At 47.0% G+C, this 21,970-nt stretch overlaps 1 protein-coding gene across 1 annotated transcript; it reads left to right on the top strand.

The window, feature by feature from the left end:
• Positions 1 to 7,230: 7,230 nt before the first annotated feature.
• Positions 7,231 to 10,267, top strand: Kcna5 (potassium voltage-gated channel subfamily A member 5). Its single transcript, XM_034512454.2, has one exon. The coding sequence runs from the start codon at positions 7,636 to 7,638 to the stop codon at positions 9,442 to 9,444; it is 1,809 nt and encodes a 602-aa protein (XP_034368345.1). The 5' UTR covers positions 7,231 to 7,635; the 3' UTR covers positions 9,445 to 10,267.
• Positions 10,268 to 21,970: the final 11,703 nt, after the last annotated feature.

Raw genomic sequence — 21,970 nt, 5'->3', positions numbered from 1 at the left:
TCAGGTGATCTGCATTGTGGAGGTCAGCACAGGGAGAGACCACTAGTGACACCGTCAGTCACTCTGGACAGTTAACGGACATTGATTAGGGTCAGTGGCAGCTTATTACAGTCAAAGGCACAGATTGAGTCATGTCAGTTAATGTGTCGAGCTGTGATTTACGGGACAATGGATACTTAGAGATCTGTTGGAAGTAGACTTAACATTGTCTTCACTTCACACACAAGGAAACGGACCCTGCCCAGGCCTGTTTCAATCTGGATGCCCTAACCCTCACAGAAGAGAATTTACACCTCAGCCCCATCCCACTGTGTAGCTCTAGACAACAGAGCAGTAAGTCTTCCCTAGCCTTAGTGCCTATGCGTATCCTGTGGGAGCTTCCTACCACACTGGTGCCTGGGCCCATCGCCAGGGGATCTGATGCAGTATGGATGCAGAGGGCACTGGGAAACTGACTTCCCAAGAAGCTCCCATTGGCGTTCGGTATTGTTGGTCAATAAGCCATGCTTTGAGCAGCGTGGAGAGGATGGCCACCCCAGCTCAGCTTCCAGATGCTTGGACACTGTTGCTGAGTCTCAGTTCTCGTCCATGATCCAGCCCACATTTTGCCAAATCAGAATAAAGAGGATTTGCTTTGATAGGCATACTGAGAAAAAGTAAATGAGTGTTGCCCATGAATTGGGTACCGCCCTCGTGTTTTTCCCCAGGCTTAGAAGAAATGCTAATTATACGACAGCCAAAACATCTCACATTTGCTTAGCTGCTTTTAAATAAAATGACTTTCTTACGCGCATCTTGATAGCCTCGCCTAGATTCAAAAGCATATTTTATGACGTGGGCAACAATAAGCTGGAAAAAAGCCACTGAAGCTAACATGCCAAGCTCATGCCTTTGGTCTGAGCCTTTAGGGAGAGTGTTTAAAAATATGAATTATAGTTGGAATTGGGAAATTAAAAATACAATTTCACCAATTCTAACCTGAGACAAAAGAGAAACTATTAGTTAATAATCCCACAGAAGACTTTGATGGGTGCTATGGTTAGATGGTTTGAGGGAGGAAAAGAGGGATGTAAGAGGAAAAGAGAAAGGCTGGTAATTCAGCTCTAACCCGCATCTTGTCAGTGGAGGAGGGACAGCCATGAGAAGCCTAGGAGAAAGCAACACACACACACACACACACACACACACACACACACACACACACGTGATTCACCAAGGCAAGCTGTTCCGTGAACTTCCCAGCTACTGTATATTTAGGTCACATTACACTCCCTTGTCCTCTGAAAATGCACCGAACCCATTAATGAATTTATTCTGCGATTATCACTGGGTAGGGAGGCAGGAAGGGAGGAGGGTTGGGGGAGGGAAAAAGCCAAGCTCCAGATGTGAACCTTAATTTGTGAATGGCCTCACTTTAATCCTTCTAAACAGGAATCTGGGTCAATGTAGGGGTAATCTGTTTTCCCCATCCCCTCTATCTCCTGTGATGCTCCTTCCATGCCCACCCCTACTTGTTTCCCATCTCTCCACTGATGAGGGAGCGGCCCCTGTCTCCAGCACGCACACATTGGATGTGTGTGTGGAGTGAGAGGCAAATGAGGAGGGAAAGGATGAAGAGGAAGGAGACCTCCCCTCATTTTATATATGCTTCATGTGGAGGAGGAAGATGTGTCTGGGTCAGAGGATTAGGAAAGAGAGTACCATCATTCACGCTATTATCCAAGATTGCATGATTGTATTCTTTCTAGGGAAGCATGTAATTTTCTATTTCACAAAGTCAGTAGGGAGACCCAAACAACTAAGAACCCACTGACCAACTTTTCCTTTATTTATTTGAAAAGCAGACATACTTCAGGAGATTTTAAACAGACTGACTTCCACTGGGCTCTCACTGGTCCAGATGGAGAAGTCTCAAGGTTGCTCTGCCTTCTCTGGCCAGCTCCTCAGAGAGATTTTCATCGAAGGGTTTAAAGAAAATGAAGAAGTCATCCCCAATCTGGGTGTGACTGTGTCCCTGATCTAGAATGAATAATGGGCTTGTTGAATGGCAGTTTTGAAGGGATGAGAAATCAGAGGATGAGGAGCATGCACGTGAGGGGGATACTGTGGAAGAGCTCCTTCCGAAGGTGATCAGAGACGGAGGCAGAAGCAGCCCAAAGCCCAGCATCTCTCAGTTTGCCTGCGGGGATCTGCCAGAGCTCACCTCACAGCAGTCTCTGGTCCATGTCCTTGACTGGAAGGACTGGAAGCAGCCTGAGCACTGAGACTTGTGCTGCCTGAGTAAGCTTCTTCAGCCTGCTTGCAGGCTGCGGTCACGTGAACATTTCTGATGCGGGTCTCTTGTGCACCACCCCTCCAATGTGGAAAAGCACAGCTGATACCTGATTTTGCGACAAGAACCGGATGTCATTTCTGTCCTCTTTTGTCTATTTAAAATCTGCTCTGTAGTGGAAGCATTCTCCTGACCTAAGTGAAAATGTACATCTCCATGTTTGGGGTTATATCATGTATTAATATAATAGCATTGTATTAACATAATACACAATGACTGCATCTCAAACAATAGGAAATGAATTGTATAAGCCATCATTCTAATTTGTCATTTTACCCATAATGTTGTTTTTATCCACAGAATTGATGTGGCTTGTTTGGTAATGGATAATTTAGTAATAGAAAACCCGAGCTAAGGGTCAGAGCAAACCTAATTTACTCTTTGCCCTATTTGGTCATCTAAGTGGTTCTTTCATTTATCAACTCTCTGATTGCTGCGGGTACTAGCTATTGTTAGAGAAATGACCTTTGCTTCTGTCTCTCAGTTTTCCCTCTCTCCTGACCCAGTAGCTGCTTTCTTCTTAGTTCAGCGGCAACCGATGTGTGTCTTCATTACAACCTACAACACAGAGCTTGCATGATGTACAGTTTTGTAAGAAGCTGGAAGTTAGTAATGGATGGCATGGTTCAAGTTCTCTCTTCGGTGCATGCTTTCTCTCTCTTTCTCTCTCTCTCTTTCCCTCTCTCTCACTTACCTATTTATATATTTACCTACATATTAATATGTTATAGGTAGATATATAAATAGATAGATAGAGAAATGGACAGATAATCCATCATGCATGCTTGAAACTAAATGTAGGTGCTCACATGCACCTTAAGCATAAAGACAATGACATATTCTAGAGGAAGTGGTGGGAAGTGAGGAGAGGGAGCTAAATCAAGCTTGGGAGAGATGAAACCTAGGCATATAAACACAGTTGCTTCAACAGAGACACAAGAGATGTATGAAGTGTGAAGGAAAGGTGCCCTCCCCTGCTCCAGGGCTGAGGAGATCACTAAGACGTCCAGTCTGTTCCTCAGGAGCTGGCTTTCGTCCACGTGGCTGGCCGGTCTCTCAGGACCCTTCCTCAGCCTGCTCTGTCAGTTCCATTAACTTTTTCTAGTCCTCAAGTCAGGCCTGGGATTTCCTTTCTGGAGCCTGAGTCATAGTCTTCCTTCCACCTAAAGAGTCCATCTTCTGCTCACCACCTCAGGGAAGTCACTTCAGATTCCAGAAGGAGTACAGGACCCACTGTTCTCCCAGTGCCCCATGTTCTGTGAGGAACCTCTCAAAGTTGGAATTCAACAAGCAATGTAAAATCAGGTGCCAGTGTGCTTTGCCTTTCTTGGGGTCTTATGCTAAAGGGTCGCAAAGGAGATTTGCCTTGGTTGTTAATACATTATTTATACTCTAGAGAAATAACTTGCATGTAGTAGACAATTAATTAATAGTTAATTATCTGTTAATTAATATTCATGGTATAATAATACAAATATATATTTATAATAAATAATTTAAAAAATGAATAGTTTTCATTTAGCCATCTTATGTAGCCTAGGTTAGCCTTGAACTGTCTGTGTAGCTAAGGATGGTCTCTTAAACACTTGCTCTTCCAACCTCTACCTCCCAAGTACTGGAACTGCAGGTATGTGCTTTCATATCTGGTTTAGTAAGTGTTTTTGTAAGAGAAAGCCTTGCTATGTAGCCCAAGTTACCTTTAAACTTTCAATCATGCAGCCTTTACCTTCCAAGTGCTGGAATTAATGAATGGTGTGCCCTCTCTGCTCTTGGTTCTCAGTTATTAGTGGATCAACCAAGTTGGCACTTAGGGTACTTTCTTCTCTGACTTTCCCTGTCCATTCTCCTGTACCCCTTGTTCCCCCTTCATTTAAACGTCGTTCTTATAACTTCTCCTCTGTTTGGTTCTGTTCTCGTGCCCAGGCTTATGAATCTGCCCCCCTTTCTTCCTGTCTGTACATTTTATTCTGGGGAAATAATGAAGTGCTTCAAATAATTCCTTGAGAGTCAATCATTTGGACCTAATCTGAATGAGGTTGCTATTCAAAGCGTCACTTCCAGACAGATACATCAGCACCACCCAGGAGCTTTGTCTAAAGTTGCAATCTAAGATCATGACACCTCAGAGTCTGCACTGCCATGAAGGCCCGTGTTTCCTATAGATCCGCAAATGGAAAGAAAAGCACACTCACTGCAGTCATGCGTCCTGGGCTTGGGAGTGGTGGTGGTGAACAAGTGACAGGAAGCTGCATTCTGAGGAACAATCTTGAGACCACAGTTCTGGGCTGTCACTTGTGGAAGGAGATGTGAGACTGTCTCAGGCAGGAAGAGTCAGGGTGCAATGCTGGTCTTGTTCTTGCCAGGTCTTGGCAACTCCTTGGTGCTAGAGAGAAATGACTGTTAGCAGAACTCTAGGTTCCGCGTGCAGAGGCCAGATCTTAATGATCCTGTTGGGCAGAAGCCTGCCCTGGAGGAAATTGGACTTTACAGAAAAGCTAAGGCAGAGATAGAGGCTGGGGATACACCTGACTAGAGAATGTCAGCTAACTCCCCTTTCAGTCAGCTAAAACCAAGGGTCTCTCCTGAAGGGAGGTCTCAGCAGCTTGCCTGGGTGGCTGCCACATGTGACACCTGAGGCAACTCAGCAGGAAATCTGGGGGAGTGTCTAAGTGTCTAAGAAACCAAATTAGAATGAAGGAGGCCTGACTAATGTGTTTATGTTCTTTCTTCTTATTCTGCCAGGAATAGTCTTCTCAAAGGTCCCAGGAAGACACACCCTAGAGAACTCTCCCCCTGGGGAGCTCAAGGGTGGCCCATATGAATCAATATCACCTTCTTATGCACAAGATGCACCATTCCATGACAAGATATAGGGCCATAAATCTCTGACCTCATGCTCCATGATCCCAGCAGGGAGCCACCTGACTCACTGGGAAGAGGAGGCTGCAGGTTTTGGGCAGTGGGGGTGGGGGGGGAACTTGCCTAGTATGTATAAAGTCCTAGGTTAGCTCCGCAACTTCTCAATAAATGAAGAAGTAAGTAAATAAACCACAGGACTGTGGAGTGGGGAGTGCAAGGTAGTAAGGCTAGCTGCTGACACCTCCTCATGTCACCTGTCACATCCACACTCAATCCTCATCCTTGCATATCTGCAAACACCATATACACAAAGTCACATGAGGCCAAACGTCTGCTCACGCCCGCTTCTCTGCAACCTTCTTGTGCGTATAAGCTGAGGAAATCACATCCTCTGCATTTCCAGCGGCGACACAGACACAAGTTTGTGTGCCCCTTGCGGTTTCCACAAACAGTTGCCTCAGGTTTCCAAAGTGCCTGTATTTGTAAACTCATTCACAGACAATAGGTGATGACATCCCTGGAGTAGACTCTCAAACAATATGCAGGAAAAGAAACTAGACAATATAATCAGACACTCAGAATTACAGTAACTTTCCAGCAATGTGAAAAGCAAAAACATCTAGAGGAAGCTGTATCTAAAATGGCCAGACAGACCTTGAAAAATCCTCCCCTTGGCTTTTGAGGACCATGAGAGCCCCAGAAACTAAAGACAAGGGCAGAGTATAGGGGGTAGGGGGTTCCTGGTGTCCCAGCCTAGGAATCTATCTTTATCTTACTCACTCTTCTGCCTCCTGCAGTGGAAGAGTGCTCTCAGGCCAGATATGGGGAGGGGAGAAAGAAGCAAGCTCCCCAACCCCAGCAACTTGAGTTTGAATTCCAGCGTTGATACTTTCTAGTTCTGTGGCCATATACAATGTAGTCAATCTATCTGCGCCTGAGTTTCTTTGTATACTGAAGGTAGTAGTGGTACTTACTTTGTACAAAGTACCCAGATGCAGAAACACACAAGTCAAGAATGACCTGGACATACCAGCAGCAAACAAGTCCCTCTCACAGGCCTCTGCCTGCTTCTCTTTACACAGGTCTCTATGCAGTCACTAGCTTAGAGCTTCCCCATGCACAACTACTCTCCACCAGGATTTATTGCCCTCTCTTTTCTCATTGTGCATTTTTTTCTGAAAGAGGATTAGGTGAGGAGGTTGGAGAGATGGTGAAGAACGCAGAGTCAGGAGATCAGACAGCTTCTCTCTTGATGAGGCTCCCCCTGGGTCCATACTAGCAGATCAGATCACCAAGGTCTGGATGATGAAAAACAGGCTTAAGGGTTTGCTGTGAAATCTCAGTCTCCTGCCTTTCAATTAGTATGTAGATAGATTGAAAGAGTTGCACGTGCTCATGTATGTGTGTGAGTGTTGTGCGTACAGACACACACACACACACACACACACACACACACACACACACACACAGAGAGAGAGAGAGAGAGAGAGAGAGAGAGAGAGAGAGAGAGAGAGAGAGTTCACCACTCCCTGCAGTCTAATTTTTCCCAAAGAGAGAGTCTATTAATCTCTAAAGCAGTGGTTCTCAACCTGCAGCTCACAATCCTTTTGGCAAACCTCTATTTCCAAAAATATTTACATTACACTTCAGTAGCAAATTCCATTTACGTTACGATAACAAAAGCAAAATCACAGTTATGAAGTAGCAACAAGACTAATTTTACTGTTGCGGGGGGTCACCACCACACGAGCTACTGTATTAAAGGTCACACGCAGCATTCGGAAGGTTGAGAAGCACTGCTCTAAAAGAAAAACATCCAGAGCACTCTCTTCTTCACTCTCTCATACTGGAACTTAGTTAAAAGCGTTTTCCTTCCATCTAAAGCAGTTCCCGCCCTCTGGCGTCCCCTGGCTTTCAGTGCATTTCCAGGTGATCCGAGATCCTGAAGCTATTCTCATCCTGTTGCCTTGGGAGTTTTCAGCGCTCCTGGTACAACCTGTTCCTCGCTCCTCGCACTCTTTTCCTCCTCCCCTTCCTGTCCTTGCTGCAGGGGCCCCAGCTGAACCCTCCAGAGAGACACTCTCTGACTCCCGTCCCCAGAGGAGAAACGGGAGGGGGGAGGAGGAGAGGAGGGAGCCACAGAGGGCGGAGGCCGGGGAGCTCAGCCAGAGAGGGGCTGCTGGAGGTTGCATCTGCTGGAAGGAGGTTTTTCCGCTGCCTGGTAACCAGCTGCCAGAACACTGAGAGGGAGAGAGAGGCAGGGAGCAGGGGCAGCAGCTTCTTGACGTCAGGACCAGCCAAGGGGATCGGTCCAGCTACCTCAGCCAGCCTAGAGCCAGCGGGGGCCCCTCGGTTGGAGAGGAGACCCACACGAGGCCCACAGCGTGAGTTGGGGGTGTGGGAACCGGTTGTCTGGGGCGCAGCATGCCCCCTGCCCCCGGGCCATGGAGATTTCCCTGGTGCCCCTGGAGAACGGCAGTGCCATGACCCTCAGAGGAGGAGGGGAGGCAGGGGCAAGTTGTGTGCAGACCCCCAGGGGAGAGTGTGGGTGCTCTCCGACGGCTGGACTCAGTAATCCGTCCAAAGAAACATCAACCAGGGAGTGCGCCACGCACGAGGATGCGGGCCAGGGTGGGCGGCCTTTGCCCCCTATGCCTCAGGAGCTGGCACAGCCTAGAAGGCCATCTGCTGAGGATGAGGAGGGAGAAGGCGACCCTGACCTGGGCACAGTGGAGGAGGACCAGGCTCCTCAAGACTCAGGGTCACTCCATCACCAGCGGGTCCTCATAAACATCTCGGGTTTGCGCTTCGAGACGCAGCTGGGCACCCTGGCGCAGTTTCCCAACACCCTCCTGGGGGACCCAGCCAAGCGCCTGCGCTACTTCGACCCCTTGAGAAATGAATACTTCTTTGACCGCAACCGGCCCAGCTTCGATGGCATTTTGTACTATTACCAGTCTGGGGGCCGCCTGCGCAGGCCGGTCAATGTCTCCCTGGATGTGTTTGCAGATGAGATCCGCTTTTACCAGCTGGGGGACGAGGCCATGGAGCGTTTCCGGGAGGATGAGGGCTTCATTAAGGAAGAGGAGAAGCCTCTGCCCCGCAACGAGTTCCAGCGCCAGGTGTGGCTTATCTTTGAATACCCAGAAAGCTCTGGGTCAGCAAGAGCCATCGCCATCGTGTCGGTCTTGGTCATTCTCATTTCTATCATCACCTTCTGCTTGGAGACGCTGCCTGAGTTCAGGGATGAACGGGAGCTGCTACGCCACCCCCCAGTGGCACCGCAGCCTCCAGCCCCTGCCCCAGGGGCCAATGGCAGCGGCTCTGGAGCTCTTTCCTCTGGCCCCACAGTGGCTCCGCTCCTGCCAAGGACACTGGCTGACCCATTCTTCATCGTGGAGACCACATGTGTGATCTGGTTCACCTTTGAGTTGCTTGTGCGCTTCTTTGCCTGCCCCAGCAAGGCAGAATTCTCTCGAAATATTATGAACATCATTGATATTGTGGCCATCTTCCCCTACTTTATCACTCTGGGCACTGAGCTGGCAGAACAACAACCAGGGGGAGGTGGTCAGAATGGACAGCAGGCCATGTCCCTAGCCATCCTCAGGGTGATCCGCCTGGTCCGGGTGTTCCGAATCTTCAAGCTCTCCCGCCACTCTAAGGGGCTGCAGATCCTGGGTAAGACGTTGCAAGCATCCATGCGGGAGCTCGGGCTGCTCATCTTCTTCCTCTTCATCGGAGTCATCCTCTTCTCCAGCGCTGTCTACTTCGCAGAGGCAGACAATCATGGGTCCCACTTCTCCAGTATCCCAGACGCCTTCTGGTGGGCAGTAGTCACAATGACCACTGTAGGCTACGGGGACATGAGGCCCATCACTGTAGGAGGCAAGATTGTGGGCTCACTGTGCGCCATAGCTGGGGTCCTCACCATTGCCCTGCCTGTGCCTGTCATCGTCTCCAATTTTAATTACTTCTATCATCGGGAGACAGACCACGAGGAGCAGGCTGTCCTGAAGGAAGAGCCAGGCAACCAGAGGCGGGAGTCTGGGCTGGACACAGGGGGTCAGCGGAAGGTCAGCTGCAGCAAGGCCTCCTTCTGCAAGACTGGGGGATCCCTGGAGAGTTCTGACAGTATCAGAAGGGGAAGCTGTCCTCTAGAAAAGTGTCACCTCAAGGCCAAGAGCAACGTGGATCTTCGGAGGTCCCTATATGCCCTGTGTCTGGACACTAGCCGGGAAACAGATTTGTAAAGAGAGATCGATCGAGGCAAACTGACAACAGTGGAACTGGGAAACAGGGATGCCCCTGAGCCTGGACATCTGCTTTACACCACAGAGTATTTAAACCCACCTGGTCACCTACGATGTCTGAATGCTTGCTTTTCCCTTTTCACCCTTCCCACCCTCCTGCTCTCTACCTTCCCCAGTTTTCTTCCTCTTTCCATAACGCCAAGGGTCACCTATTTTTAAAAAGCATCGCATTCCATGACGCAGGAGCCGTTGAAGTGGAGAGCATTCATTGTAAGATGGATGTATTCATAGCCAGTTTTCTATACCCAGCAGAGGGATAACTCAAACGAAATTGACTTTAAATAGCTCAGATCCCAAGAGAGTTCATAGCTCTCCCTATCCCTGTGTTCCAAATTTACTTTACATGTGATTATATTTGTGTATGGGCAAATATTATTTTTATGGCTGTTGAGTGCATTTTGTACAGCAGCGCGCACAAGAGGAATATTTGAGTGTGTTCTTAAGATATACTTTGACTTATGAAAGTGTTGGGGGTCATCATGTCCTGGGACATTCAGGGACAGAGCCCCTAAAGAAGTTGTTTAGGTTTGTGTTCCCGAGCTTCACATTATTTTGGGGTGTACTATTGGTGCTTTGTGTCTAGGGTAGAGAATGTTCTAGAAGACCAGAAAATCTGATTTTTTTTGGAGGGGGGGGGTTGATTCCCCTTAAACATTCTGTGGCTTTCTTCACAGAAGCGTTTTAAGGGTGTTGGAAGAAAGCTTTTGAGAATTTATTCCTTTCATTTTGATACCAGGAAATAAAATGTGACTCCGTCAGGCAAGTGCTAGTTTGTCTACTGCTGAGGGTGTGACATGTTAATGAGTGAAGTCTGCCACTTGCTGTCTGGTTTGAGCATCAGTGCAAATGTTCTGACAGGGCTAGAAAACTCCGGGAGCCCAGCATCCTCTTTCATCCTCCATTTATTTATTTGTTCATTCATTCGTTCATTCATTCACTTTACACCCCGATCACAGCCCCCTTCCTCTCCTTCTCCCGTTATTCCCTCTTCTTCTCAGAAGGGTAACACCCCATCCTGGACATCAAATCTCAGCAAGACTAAGTGCATCCTCTCCCACTGAGGCCTAGCCAGGTAGCCCAGCTAGGAGAAGGGGATCCAGTGGGAGGCAAGCAAGTCGGAGACATCCTCTGCTTGACTGTTAGGGGACTCACCAGCTGCACATCTGCTACAAATGTGTAGGACACATAATTCCAGTGTCCGCATGCTCCTTGGTTGGGGGTTCAGTCTCTGTGATCCCCCATGGTCACAGGTTAGTTCAGTACCGTCTTTTTGATAGATCTCTCTGAGCTTAAGCAGAGGCTCTCAACCTCTAGGAGGAGGTCCCTTTTTGGAGGGTGGGTCACTTCTCAGGTGTCCTGCATATCAGATATTTACATTATGATTCATAGCCATAGCAAAATTACAGTTGTGAACTAGAAACAAAATAATTTTATAGTGGGGGGGGTCATTACAACATGAAGAACTGTATTAAATTGTCAAAGCATTAGGAAGGTTGAGAACCACTGGCTTAGAAGGATGATAGATGGATTGTTTGTGTCTAGGCTGTGTGCGGTATTGCAGTCAGCACAGACTCTAGAATTGGGGTTAAGGGAAAGGGGTGATGAGCCCCATCCTGCAGCTATCCTCTTGTGGCCCCAAGCTCTGCATTTTTCAAGGTTGTCTCCTTTACTTTAAGTCCCAAGTCTGCCTTGTTAACTGTTCAAGGAAGCTCAAAGAAACAAGCTTGATGCTTACAGACAAGTCCTTTCCGAGGGTCACGTCTGGTGAAGGTCACTCAGGGGAAGTGCCTGGCTGTTCACTACAAGCCATGTCTTCATGGTGGTGGGTATGGAAAGGTTTCATTGTTCCAGTCAAAGGACAAACTGTGGGCTTACTCCCATAATCCCTCAACTCAGAATGGACCTCTTTGTTCTTCTTTCAACTGGGTGGCTTGTGGCAGAATCCCATAGCAATTTCTTTCTGGGTTCCTGAGCTGTCTGGATTCCTGCTGTTGCTGTTCCTACTGAATACAGGCTGGTTGTTCAGCCTCACCAGGGAAGGTACCACTGGCCCAGTCATTCCTATTTCCAGACAACCCTGGAGTTTGTGGCTGGGACTCCGTATTAGTGATTCACTAAATTTAAGTCTAAGGATTGTGGATTTAAATAAGACAGGATAAATAAACCAGTGTCTGAATACCCATAGTCATTTCTACTAAAGAACTGTCTTTATAATAGCAGCTCTACTGGGGAGACAGGAGGACCAGGCAGCCTGGCTCTGCTGGTTTTCAGTGCACACTGAAGCTTAGGGGGGATGGGGAAGAGACCCTATTGATTTACAATTTTCAGTATGCTGAAAAGCAGGGCACCTGCCAGAGCCCTGCTCCATGGATTCACCTCTGACCCCTGCACCTTAAAAGCTAGTGGTTTTGATTTGGCACTGGCCTGGGAATTGGATCTGAGAGGTAACCCCTAGGGCTCTCTGCCTTCCCTGCAAAGCAAAACAGATAGTCAGGATTGAGTGAGGCAGGCAGAGCTACCCTCAGGACTTAGATTCATCCAGGGGCTTGATAAGCTCTTGGCCCATTTTTAAGGAACTTCATCTTTAGATGTCCAGCGAATGGGCACACAGTTCTGCGCATGCTTAGGGAGCAAGTGGAGAAAGTGAGAGTGCAAGACTGATGGTTTCGCATGTGTGGAGGATGATATGTTAACTTAGGGCTACAAAAAAGACCAAGATTATTGAATGAGGCTTCCCAGTCTCTGGGTCCACCCCCCCCCCCCCCCATCCCACACAGCAATGACAGGGGACAGCCACTAAGAAGGCTTGCACAGGGCTATTCAAAGGGGCTCACTGCCCCTGTTCTTCTGATTCTGGAAGTTGCTGCAGTCACCAAGCCCATGACTGTGGCTTGCCTTGCACCCCAGTGATCAGGAAAGCCACCTGAGGTCCAGACTGTTTCTAGGCTGATCCTGCTAAGGAGTTTCCCCTCTCAGACCCTTCTTTTTCCTGTCATTGTTTTTCCCCATTCTTCACCTTGAAGAAGTGAAATCAAGTGGCTTCAGTTATGCCTACATTTCCAGATGTTTCCTCCTGACTCCCACAGCAGAAACCTTTGCCTTGTGCATTGCTAAGGTGTACACAGAGTTGTGCTGTGCCGTGGGAGCCGAGCAAGGCGGCCATCTCAAAACCCATGCGGTGGGTTTGAGAAGAACCCTTGACTCTCTTTAAAATTCCCAGCTCCTTGGTTAGCCCTGCTGAGGCTGTGTCCCAGAGGGGGGTTCAAAAAGTTCAAACTTCAGGCCCCTGAGGAGTTCTCCACAGAGTTTCTATTGCATTATTCTGTCTGATGCAACTCTGTCTGGTTTGGGGTGGGTGGAGTAGAATTTCTTTGGGGAAGGGACACTTTGCTCTGAGTAGCCTCTGCAAATGGCAGGTTGGTTTGCAATGGAGTTTGGTCCTTGGGTGGAGGTGAAGTGATCTTTTCTCTCTGTTGTGGGCCTGCTCTTTCCCAATGTGGTGCAGGACACTGGGAACAAATGTCGAACACCTAAGGCTTCCAAACTCAGGGAGAAGGGGGGCAGTTAGTGTAAAACAAGCAAGTTCTACAAGACAATGAGTGATCAAGTGCCTCCTATGGATTCCCAAATGGAAGGTCAAGGGTCAGGTGGAGTTTGGGTTAGGTCAACCGGGACCTTCTAGAGACCCCAAAGTCTCTAGAATTCCAGCAGTGGTCTAAAGGGAGCCCCTGACCTATGTCTGTCACGATCCTTCCAAGAAGTGTCTTGACTTAAGACTGAGGGCCACAGTGCAAGCTCCAATCTTGCTAAAGGGAATTCAGAGGGAGGGTCAGCAGGCTCAGCAATGGTGGTACTCCTTGGCAACATTTATGAAAGGGACCAGTTTGAGCATGTTTTAGGTGTTGAAGGCTGAGGCAAAATCTATCTTACTATATGTCTTTATATAGCCATTCAAAATATAACCTTTTACAAGTGTCAGATCTGTCTCTCCTGGAGAGCTGTACACTTTTGTCACTTTGGCTTGGCTGTCATGCAGAATTGCCTCTTGGGGGTTTCATCAGATTCTAATGCCCAGAGCAGTTCCTCTGATTTCCCTGTGTTCAGCTTTATGGATCCCCAGTCCTAGGTCCCAATGTGGAGAGGGCGTTGCACTGGCATTGCCCCACTCAGAAAACACATTTGGAGAGACCTAGCTTTCTCCTGACGCTTAGTGAAAGTCAGATTTATCCACCTGTCTGTGGGGTAGCTTGCTCTGTGTTTAAGGAGGAGGGAGATGATGTCACACTGGACATCCTATCCAGGGTTTTCCTTAAGTTCCCTATGGAAGGCTGCAACCTGACAGTGTGGAACCCACCTTCTGGCCCTTGATACCACCTAGGCCACCCAGAGGATGGTCTTCAGTGACCTTCTTCAGTGGAAACTTCTTAAATAATTGTGGGTGGAGGGTGCAGGAGGGAGGGAGGGAAGGAGAGAGAGAGAGAGAGAGAGCTGCTATGTGGGTGCTGGTAGTTGAACCCACATTTCTTGGAAGAGCAACCAATGCTCTTAACTTTTGAGCCTCCTCTCCAGCCCCACAACACTCTTCTTTGAGTTGATTCTTCTTTGACACGGACATTATCATCCCCACACTGGCTTAGCCACATTAGGGGTGTTTATATCGGTGGCTCAGCAAGTGGGAAATAGATTTCAGAGAGGAACAGCTGGTGGCCGCTGGGACAGAGCCTAAGAGGTGATCTCCTTGAGTTAGACAGAGCCTTTGCTCTGAAGCTTTGAGAGGGGCTGCTCTCTAGGAGGAGCCTGGGTTGAAGTCTACTTAACTATCTGCTTGTTATTTAATTCTGTGAATTAACACTCTCTGACATCTGATGCTTGGCCAGGGCGACCTTCAGGCTGTGGGAAACAAAGGGGATGTATTACAACAAGGTATTTCAGAGATGAGGAAGTATGGCCAGAACCAAAGGAGTAATGTCTCCACAGTGGAAACTGTACATTAGTGAGACGTGGGCTAAAGACATGAATGAACACTGGCTACCAACTCAGTAGAGCTTGGACAGCAAATGCATGGGTGCATATAGAAAAATGTCTAACGGGTCATTTTGGAGCATGCTATATATACAATTAGCCAGGAAACATTACCATTGCTCGGTAGAGGATTCTCTTTAGGGAGCAGATTCATAACCAGGCCTTGGAGCTGACACAGATGTCAACTTCCCATTGCACATTAGAAGGCTAATACTTATTCACACTCTGGTACGAATTAGCTAAATCAAATACAACTAAGGATAATCAAACAGTCCAGGAAATGTGAGGTTCAGCTTTGGGGTAGAGGAAGCCAGTCTTGGCAGTAGGCTGCCCAATAGCTGCACAGATGCAGTGCTGAGGGTGTAGAATGTGAAGCCCCATACAGCAGCTTCAGAGCACGTGGTGTCCAGGCAGTGGGGGACCAAGAGTGGCGATTTGGGCATTAAGGGTGGAAGGCAACTGCAAAGAGGCAAAAGAGGATGCTGGGAGTAATGGCTGATCTTGGTTGTCAACCAGGCACACTGGGGAAGCAGGAACTTCAACTAAGAAAGTGTCTCTATCAGACTGGCCCATGGCCATGTCTGTAAGGGCATCTTCTTGATTGCTAACTGGTGAAGGAAGGTCTAGCTAACTAGGGGTGACAGATGGGCCTGTGCCACATAAGAAAGGTAGCTGAACATGAACTTGGGAGCAATCTAGTAAGCAGCATCCCTCCATGGTTCCTGCCTCTGCTCCTGCATCATACAAAAAGATGCCCCCATCAATAAATTTGACCAGTCTTCGGATCTGTCTCTGTGCTATAAACACTAGCCTAGAGTGAATAAAGTCCTGGTTCTACCTTCAATACCAGAAAATAAAACAGATGAATAATAAAAGAAACCACATAACTGTTAGTCATGCGGGAAACCTGCAAAGGTGAGTTGTTAAAGATTACAACATAAAACTCCAGGAAGAAGCCTGAAAGCTGCAGTCAAAGCTGCCATCAAATTAGCTCAATAATGGATTCACTAATAGCCTGAACCAGTCACAACAGGGAACAAGACACATGGGTGGGGTAAGGGAGTCATTGGAGCTGTGGGTCTGAGAGACAAGAAAGGAAAGAAGGAAGGAAGGAAGGAAGGGAGGAAGGAAGGAAATGGGAGAGAGGGAGGAATGGAAATAGCTTTGAGTGTACAGGAGGACTTGTTACTGGGGATATGGAAGACAAAAAGACACATAGCCATTCTGTTTCTATGTTTTAAAATATGGGCCATGATCTGTAGAAGGGAATTGGACAATTGTCCCCGGCTTTGAGATAGGAGTGACTTGGAACTGCCACTGGCATCAGCCCCTTGGGCTCATGTGCTATTTACTAACCACACATCCATCAGCACTGAGCTATCAGGAGCTTGCTATGTTCAACAAGAGATATTGGCTGACACCTCCTGCCAAGGAAAGCCGGGGTTATGTTTTGACAACCAAGAGGTTCCTTTTGCAAGCTGTCTGGGCTCTCAAGAAGCTCAGCAGAGTTTCAGCTGCTAAATCAAGGCTGTCACTCTTAGAGACTTTCCCTGAGGGGAGGGGGGGGTACATGTTGACTCTATCCAGAAGCTGTGGTGTGTTGAAGGGTGTCCTTTGGCTCTGTGAAAGCATCTGGTCAGGTGAGTGCTGAGCTGGCCTCAGCTCCCACCACCTCTGTTTATCCACCTAAAGCAACACCAGCAGCAACAACAACAACAACAACAACAACAACAACAACAACAACAAGAGAACTTACAGCACACATACCTGGAGATCTCAGAAACTATCTCCTCCTAAACACTGCTAAGAAACCAGCAGAGAGCCAAGTGCTATGACAGGCATGGGAGTAAATACAGTGAAGACTCCAAGCCCTTTTGAGAGGCTGGTGTTCCACAAAGATTCTGGAGTTTATTACTACTGTAGGCATCACTTGTGGAGCATCTATTGTGCGCCATGTACGGCCGCAGATGTCTCATACGTTACCCTCAATCTCTAAGATAACGCTGCTGGTCTGTAGAACCAATGAAAGCTGAAGGCTGTGATGGTGTACCCTAAGTCCCACAGCTCCACGTTGACTGTGCCACATTAAGAGTTATATTCTTATACTTGCAAACTGTGTATGTCCCTCTGCTGGTGCTCCGTAAGAGTTGAATATGGAGGCTGGAAATTGAGTTGGCCAAGGCTTAGATTAGTGGTGACGCAGACACCCAAAGGCCACCTCAGACTTGCCTTGGTAGACAGAGGGCCGAGTCAGAACCCAGGGCCTTCGAGGGGTAATCAAGGCAGGAAAAGGCTGGAGGTAAGGATTCAGAAAACACTGACGGTCACTATTGTTTGTCCCAAAGGTTTAGGACAGTTGAAAGGAGCTAAGGGAATTGCCATATTTGGAGACACAAGTTGGGCTGGGCATTGAACAGCATGGTGAGGAACTTGGAACTGATGCCACATTCAGGAGAAGAAGCTTGTTGGCAGTAGAAAATTGACCTGACCAAAGTGGCATTTTAAGAAAACTGGCATCAGTGGCCTGAGGATATCTGAGGCAGAAGCCATGGACAAGACTCCAGAGAGGAGCACAGAAGGCTGTGGCTGACCAAGCAGCTGCTCTACCCGAGTACCCTTTTCCATTCATGTAATGAGGTGTGTACCTCAGCATAGATGCTGGTGTCCCCAGCATAGCTTTTGTTAGGTGCTCTGCTCAGCTCCTAAAGGCCTATGTCATGTCTCCTTGAGGCCAAGGCTCACCAAGTCCAACCGAGCTAGCAGGGCTTGCCAGCCACAGCAGGATGGAGAAGGCATATTTTCTCCTCAGCTGAAAAGCAGACTGACAACGCGCTGCCTTCATTTAGCAAATGCTCCTGATAATTGTGGAAGCAACCTGGACATTCCAGAACATCTTTTATTTCCCTTTTCCCAGTTGGGAGAGATGGGAAGATGTTGCTCCTTGTTCGAGATGGGTGTCAGCTTTCTGCCACTGAGATAAGACAATGGTAAAATCACTCACAGGAGGAAAGGTTTACTTCATGTTTAGATTCGGCTTTCAGAGGTTTCAATCCACAGCTGCTTGGCCCACGGGTTGAGGCCTTCTGTCCAACAATACAACACAGGGGCGTTGTCTACTTAGCTGACAGAGCCCAGGAAAGAAAAAGGGAGTTGGGGCAGGAATAGAAGCCCACTTAAAGACATACCCCTAATGATCTGTGTCCCCTAAGTAGGTCTCATCTCTTACAGGCTTCATTCTTTTCCAATAGTCTATTATGTTTTGAATTTAATTGTGAGGTCACAGCTCTCATGATCGCCACCTCCCAACAGACTTGTCTCTTTGGAGGGACATTTAAAATCAAACCTATCACTACATGGGAGCTGAAGTCAAACATTCTGTAGTCATATATTCTTTTTTTAATTTAAATTTAATTTAATTTAATTTTTTTTCTGGAGAATCGCTCACCTGTGGAAGTACAGATAGTTTGCATCTCCCTTCCATACCCTGGTTCTATGTTTGGGTGAGTGTCCCTCTGTGATCTATGTGTTAAATGTGTGGTCCTGTGATGGCATAGCTGAGAGGTGATGGAACTTTCAGTGGTAGGGCCTAGTGGGAAACTCTTAGACCACTGGAGGCCCAACCTCAAGGAACATATGAGATTCCAGTTCTTCCTGTCTCTTTATTTCCAGGCTTATGACCTCAGCAGTTTGTTTTGTCACGTGCTTCTGACATGAGGTGATAACCTGGTGAGAAGCCGAAGGCAATGGGGCCATTCAATCTTAGACTGGGCACTCTATCATGATGATCCCAAATAAGTGTTTTCTTTTTTTAAGTTAATTGCCTCGGGTGTTCTGTAATAGCAGCAACTGGTTAATATTCTCTACAATGGAATCAAGGCTTGTTGGAAAGGTTGGGTCACTGAGCAACAGACAATGGCTGATGAGCAGACTGTGGGTTGCTACAAGCACCCCTAGCCCAGGTGACACCCCTAGCCCAGGTGACACCCCTAGCCCAGGTGACACCCCTAGCCCAGGTGACACCCCTAGCCCAGGTGACACCCCTAGCCCAGGTGACACCCCTATGCAGCTGCGAATGTGTTAAGTGGATACTGGAACCATGGTGGCCAGAGATTCCCATTCTTTCCACACCTGAGAGATATCCTTAACCAATGGAAACTCTGCCCAGTTGGTCTGCCAATGAGGCTTAGAAGTTCTTACCATCAGACAGCTACTGAGTCGATAAAGATTGACTTGGAAGTTGTCTCAAAGCCAAGTGTTCTCAAGTTTCCATCTAAGAATCACCTGGGTACTCCTTAAAGAAGCTGAGGTTCTAGACCATCTCTCAGAACTTCTTGTCTTTGCACACCAGGAAGTCTGCATTGCTAGTTGAAACTCTGTCATCATTAGCAGGAACTGATTTTTTTCTGAGACAGCATTTCTCTGTGTAGCCTTGGCTGTCTGGGGACTTGCTCTGTAGACCAGGCTGGATTCAGACTCAGAGATTCACTGGCATCAAAGGCATGTGTCACCACTGCCCAATTTAGAAACTGATTCTTATATATTTAAGCTGGACAAGAAAATAATTCCTGTGACTAAGGCACTCTAACACATTCTGGAAGATCAGAAGTCTGGAAGTCTGGAAGAAGGAAGTCTGAGAAAAGGCCGTCTGGTCCATCTGGTTGCTAAGCACTCCATATAGAGCCTTACAGTAGCACTGACACATTTAAAGGGGCATTCCTTATCTATAAGTTCAAATCATGGACCAATTCTTGTAATTTTATGTAGGCCCTTTTTGAGATTACCTCTATAGGCTTAGATCTTTCAAAACCTACTTTAATTAAGGGTTCTCAAATGCTTCAACCTCCCTTCTAGGCTGTGACCAAGGGCAGGGGAGAAAGATGGTTAACAGGACAAGGAGGATGTGCACCTGTTTAGAAGTAGTTCTCTGGTATGATTCCAATCTTTGTTTTCAGGATATCAACAGTTCAGTCCAAAATATCAAATATGAACCGGTTCAATTGGCAAACACCAAACATGAATCAGTAGCCGTGGCTAGATCCGGAAGAAACCAGGAGGTTTCACTAAATTGGCACAAGTCTGTAAAAGTGGCAAGAAGCAGCTGGAATACTATAAGAAGTTTTTGGTGAGTTTCTCTGTATGAAGTCACAGCAACTGAAGATCTGTGAAGACCAGCAATGTGTTGCAAGGCGAACCAATGCAAGAGCTTCACTCATTGTCTGTTAGGTTCTACTTATACTAGTTCCAAACGTCTCATGTCCTCTCAAGTGTCTGCCTCAGCAAAACATCCTTTCATTTCTTAGAAGACAGCTTCCAGAAAAACATCACATGATACAACTAAGTCTCCAAAGAAACTACAAATATCTACTTCATCTCTCCTTCCAAAACAAATGAAGTCAGATCTATTGATTAGAAATATATTCTGTGTTGCAAACTCATGATGTATTTATTTAGAACTAACACCTATGCACTCACAATTACACAGGCCCTGCATTTGCAGACTCTCCCATGAACCTATGCAGTGGCATTCACACCAATCTCTAGTGACAAGCTGGCATTGGAGTACTCCAGGCTCATTCTTGAAAAGTGTAGAATTAATGTATAATATTCTTATAGGTAATCTTAGAAGTTCCTCAGGGATACTGTTGTTCTCAGGAAGACTGGTGTCCTACTTTCATTCTTATTTTATAGATGAAGAAGCTGGAGCCCAGAATGATAAGACAACATGACCAAGTTCAATGGAAAGGACGAATTTCCTGGGATATCTTGGGACAATATCCTGGGGTATATATAAGCCTAGGTGTTTTTGTTCTATAGTCCTCACCACCCAGAATTAGTTACTTTTCCATAGTTGTGATGAAATACTGTGACAAAAATCAACTTTACGGAGTTAAGGTTTATTTAAACTCACAGTTCAAAGATGCAGACTTTCATGGTGGGGAAGGCAGGGAGGCAGAAGGCAGTTGGTCCTGTGACCTTCAGAGTCAGGGGGCAGAGGTCGATGAATGCTTACGCTCAGCTCACTTTCAACTTTCTATTCAGCCCAAAGATAAAGTAGGTCATTCTCCTCCCTCAATTATCCTAATCTACAGAGTTCCTCATAGGCATGTCCAGAGGCTTGCCACTTAAGATCCTTGTCACACTGGCAATATTAAGCCATCACACATACATTTTTTCTAGTTAGTACACTGGACTCTTTCTTAGGAAAGCGTCTGAGGGTTTTTTTTTTTTTTTTTTTTCAGAATCATGTGGGATTTGTTTCAGATCTATATACAATTGGAAGCATTTTCCCCCTCAAATCCAAATAGGGTGTGTGTAACAGACTTTTTCTGGGGAGACTCAACGTATTTACATATTTATTACCCCAGAAAGGAGGCCCAGGACAGATAAAAGCAATCGTTGCACCAATGACCAATTTGGTGAACCAATGCGTGTTTTATCTGGGTTACTAACAGGAGTCTGCGTGAGTGGTTCCTCACAAGGAGGAGCAGAGATGATTCAAAAGCAGCCAAATTACCTGGAAGCCCATCCCAGCATGGGCAACATTTTCTTCCATCTGCAACCCTGAAGCTCTCTACGCAGTTTGCAGGCAGCTTCACAGCCTTGGCACCCCTCTCTTCCTGCATTGGGCTGGTCAGCTGCACCTCAGCGGAAGCTGAATCTCTTATAAGCTGTCATCAGGGGCCCTCAAGACACTTCCAAGCTTCTAGTCCATATGTGGGCTGTTGTTCACCTAGTGTTTATCAGCTGAGTGAGGCTCTCCAACCTCTCTTTCCCTATTAGAACATGCTTTAATTTGGAGGCAATGTTGAAACTCAGAAAAAATAAGCAATACCAACAAACCACTACTGGATTCCCCGCCCCCCCCCCCCCCTTAGTTCTATACCTGTATGATCTGTTTAGTCAAAGATCCCCAGGTCTTCCATTCAGATTCCTTTAACAATGTCAATGTCAATTATGGCAATTGGGCTGCCCTGTCTCTATGGCTCTAAATATAACCAGCGCTTTCTTTTGACAATTCTACTTGAAGCATCATTTTTATTTTTAAATCTTAACTTTCAAATCTGCCTCCATGGATAAGTGTAACCTCTTTCCTTGTATCATGCAAAAGACAGAAGCAAAGCTGCTGCTTCATTTCCCCACAGTGGTACTTAATTGTCACTGGATTGCCAGCCTAAGTGGACTAATGAACATCCCTGGCCTTGGTAGAGCACATCTTTCGATATGTCTGTGAAAGTGTTTACAGATGAGACTAACTGAAGAAGACAGGCTGACCCTAACATGGAGGATACCATCTCATGTATTGGGGTCTCAGACCCAAAGGAGCAAACCTCCTTCCTTTGTTTCCTGTTCTTCCCAGATGAGGGAAGTCATGCTCCGGCCACAACAGCAAGAGCCACTCCCACCACCATACTTTCCTGATGGACTGCATTCCCCAAACTGTGAG

Source organism: Arvicanthis niloticus, chromosome 9 (genome assembly GCF_011762505.2).
Source record: "Arvicanthis niloticus isolate mArvNil1 chromosome 9, mArvNil1.pat.X, whole genome shotgun sequence".
NCBI classification, from domain to species: domain Eukaryota; kingdom Metazoa; phylum Chordata; class Mammalia; order Rodentia; family Muridae; genus Arvicanthis; species Arvicanthis niloticus.
This window is presented reverse-complemented; position numbering and strand designations above follow the sequence as displayed.

Bases quoted from the DNA above. Each gene is read 5' to 3' on its own strand.
- Kcna5 (XM_034512454.2), top strand. From the start codon at position 7,636: ATGGAGATTTCCCTGGTGCCCCTGGAGAACGGCAGTGCCATGACCCTC.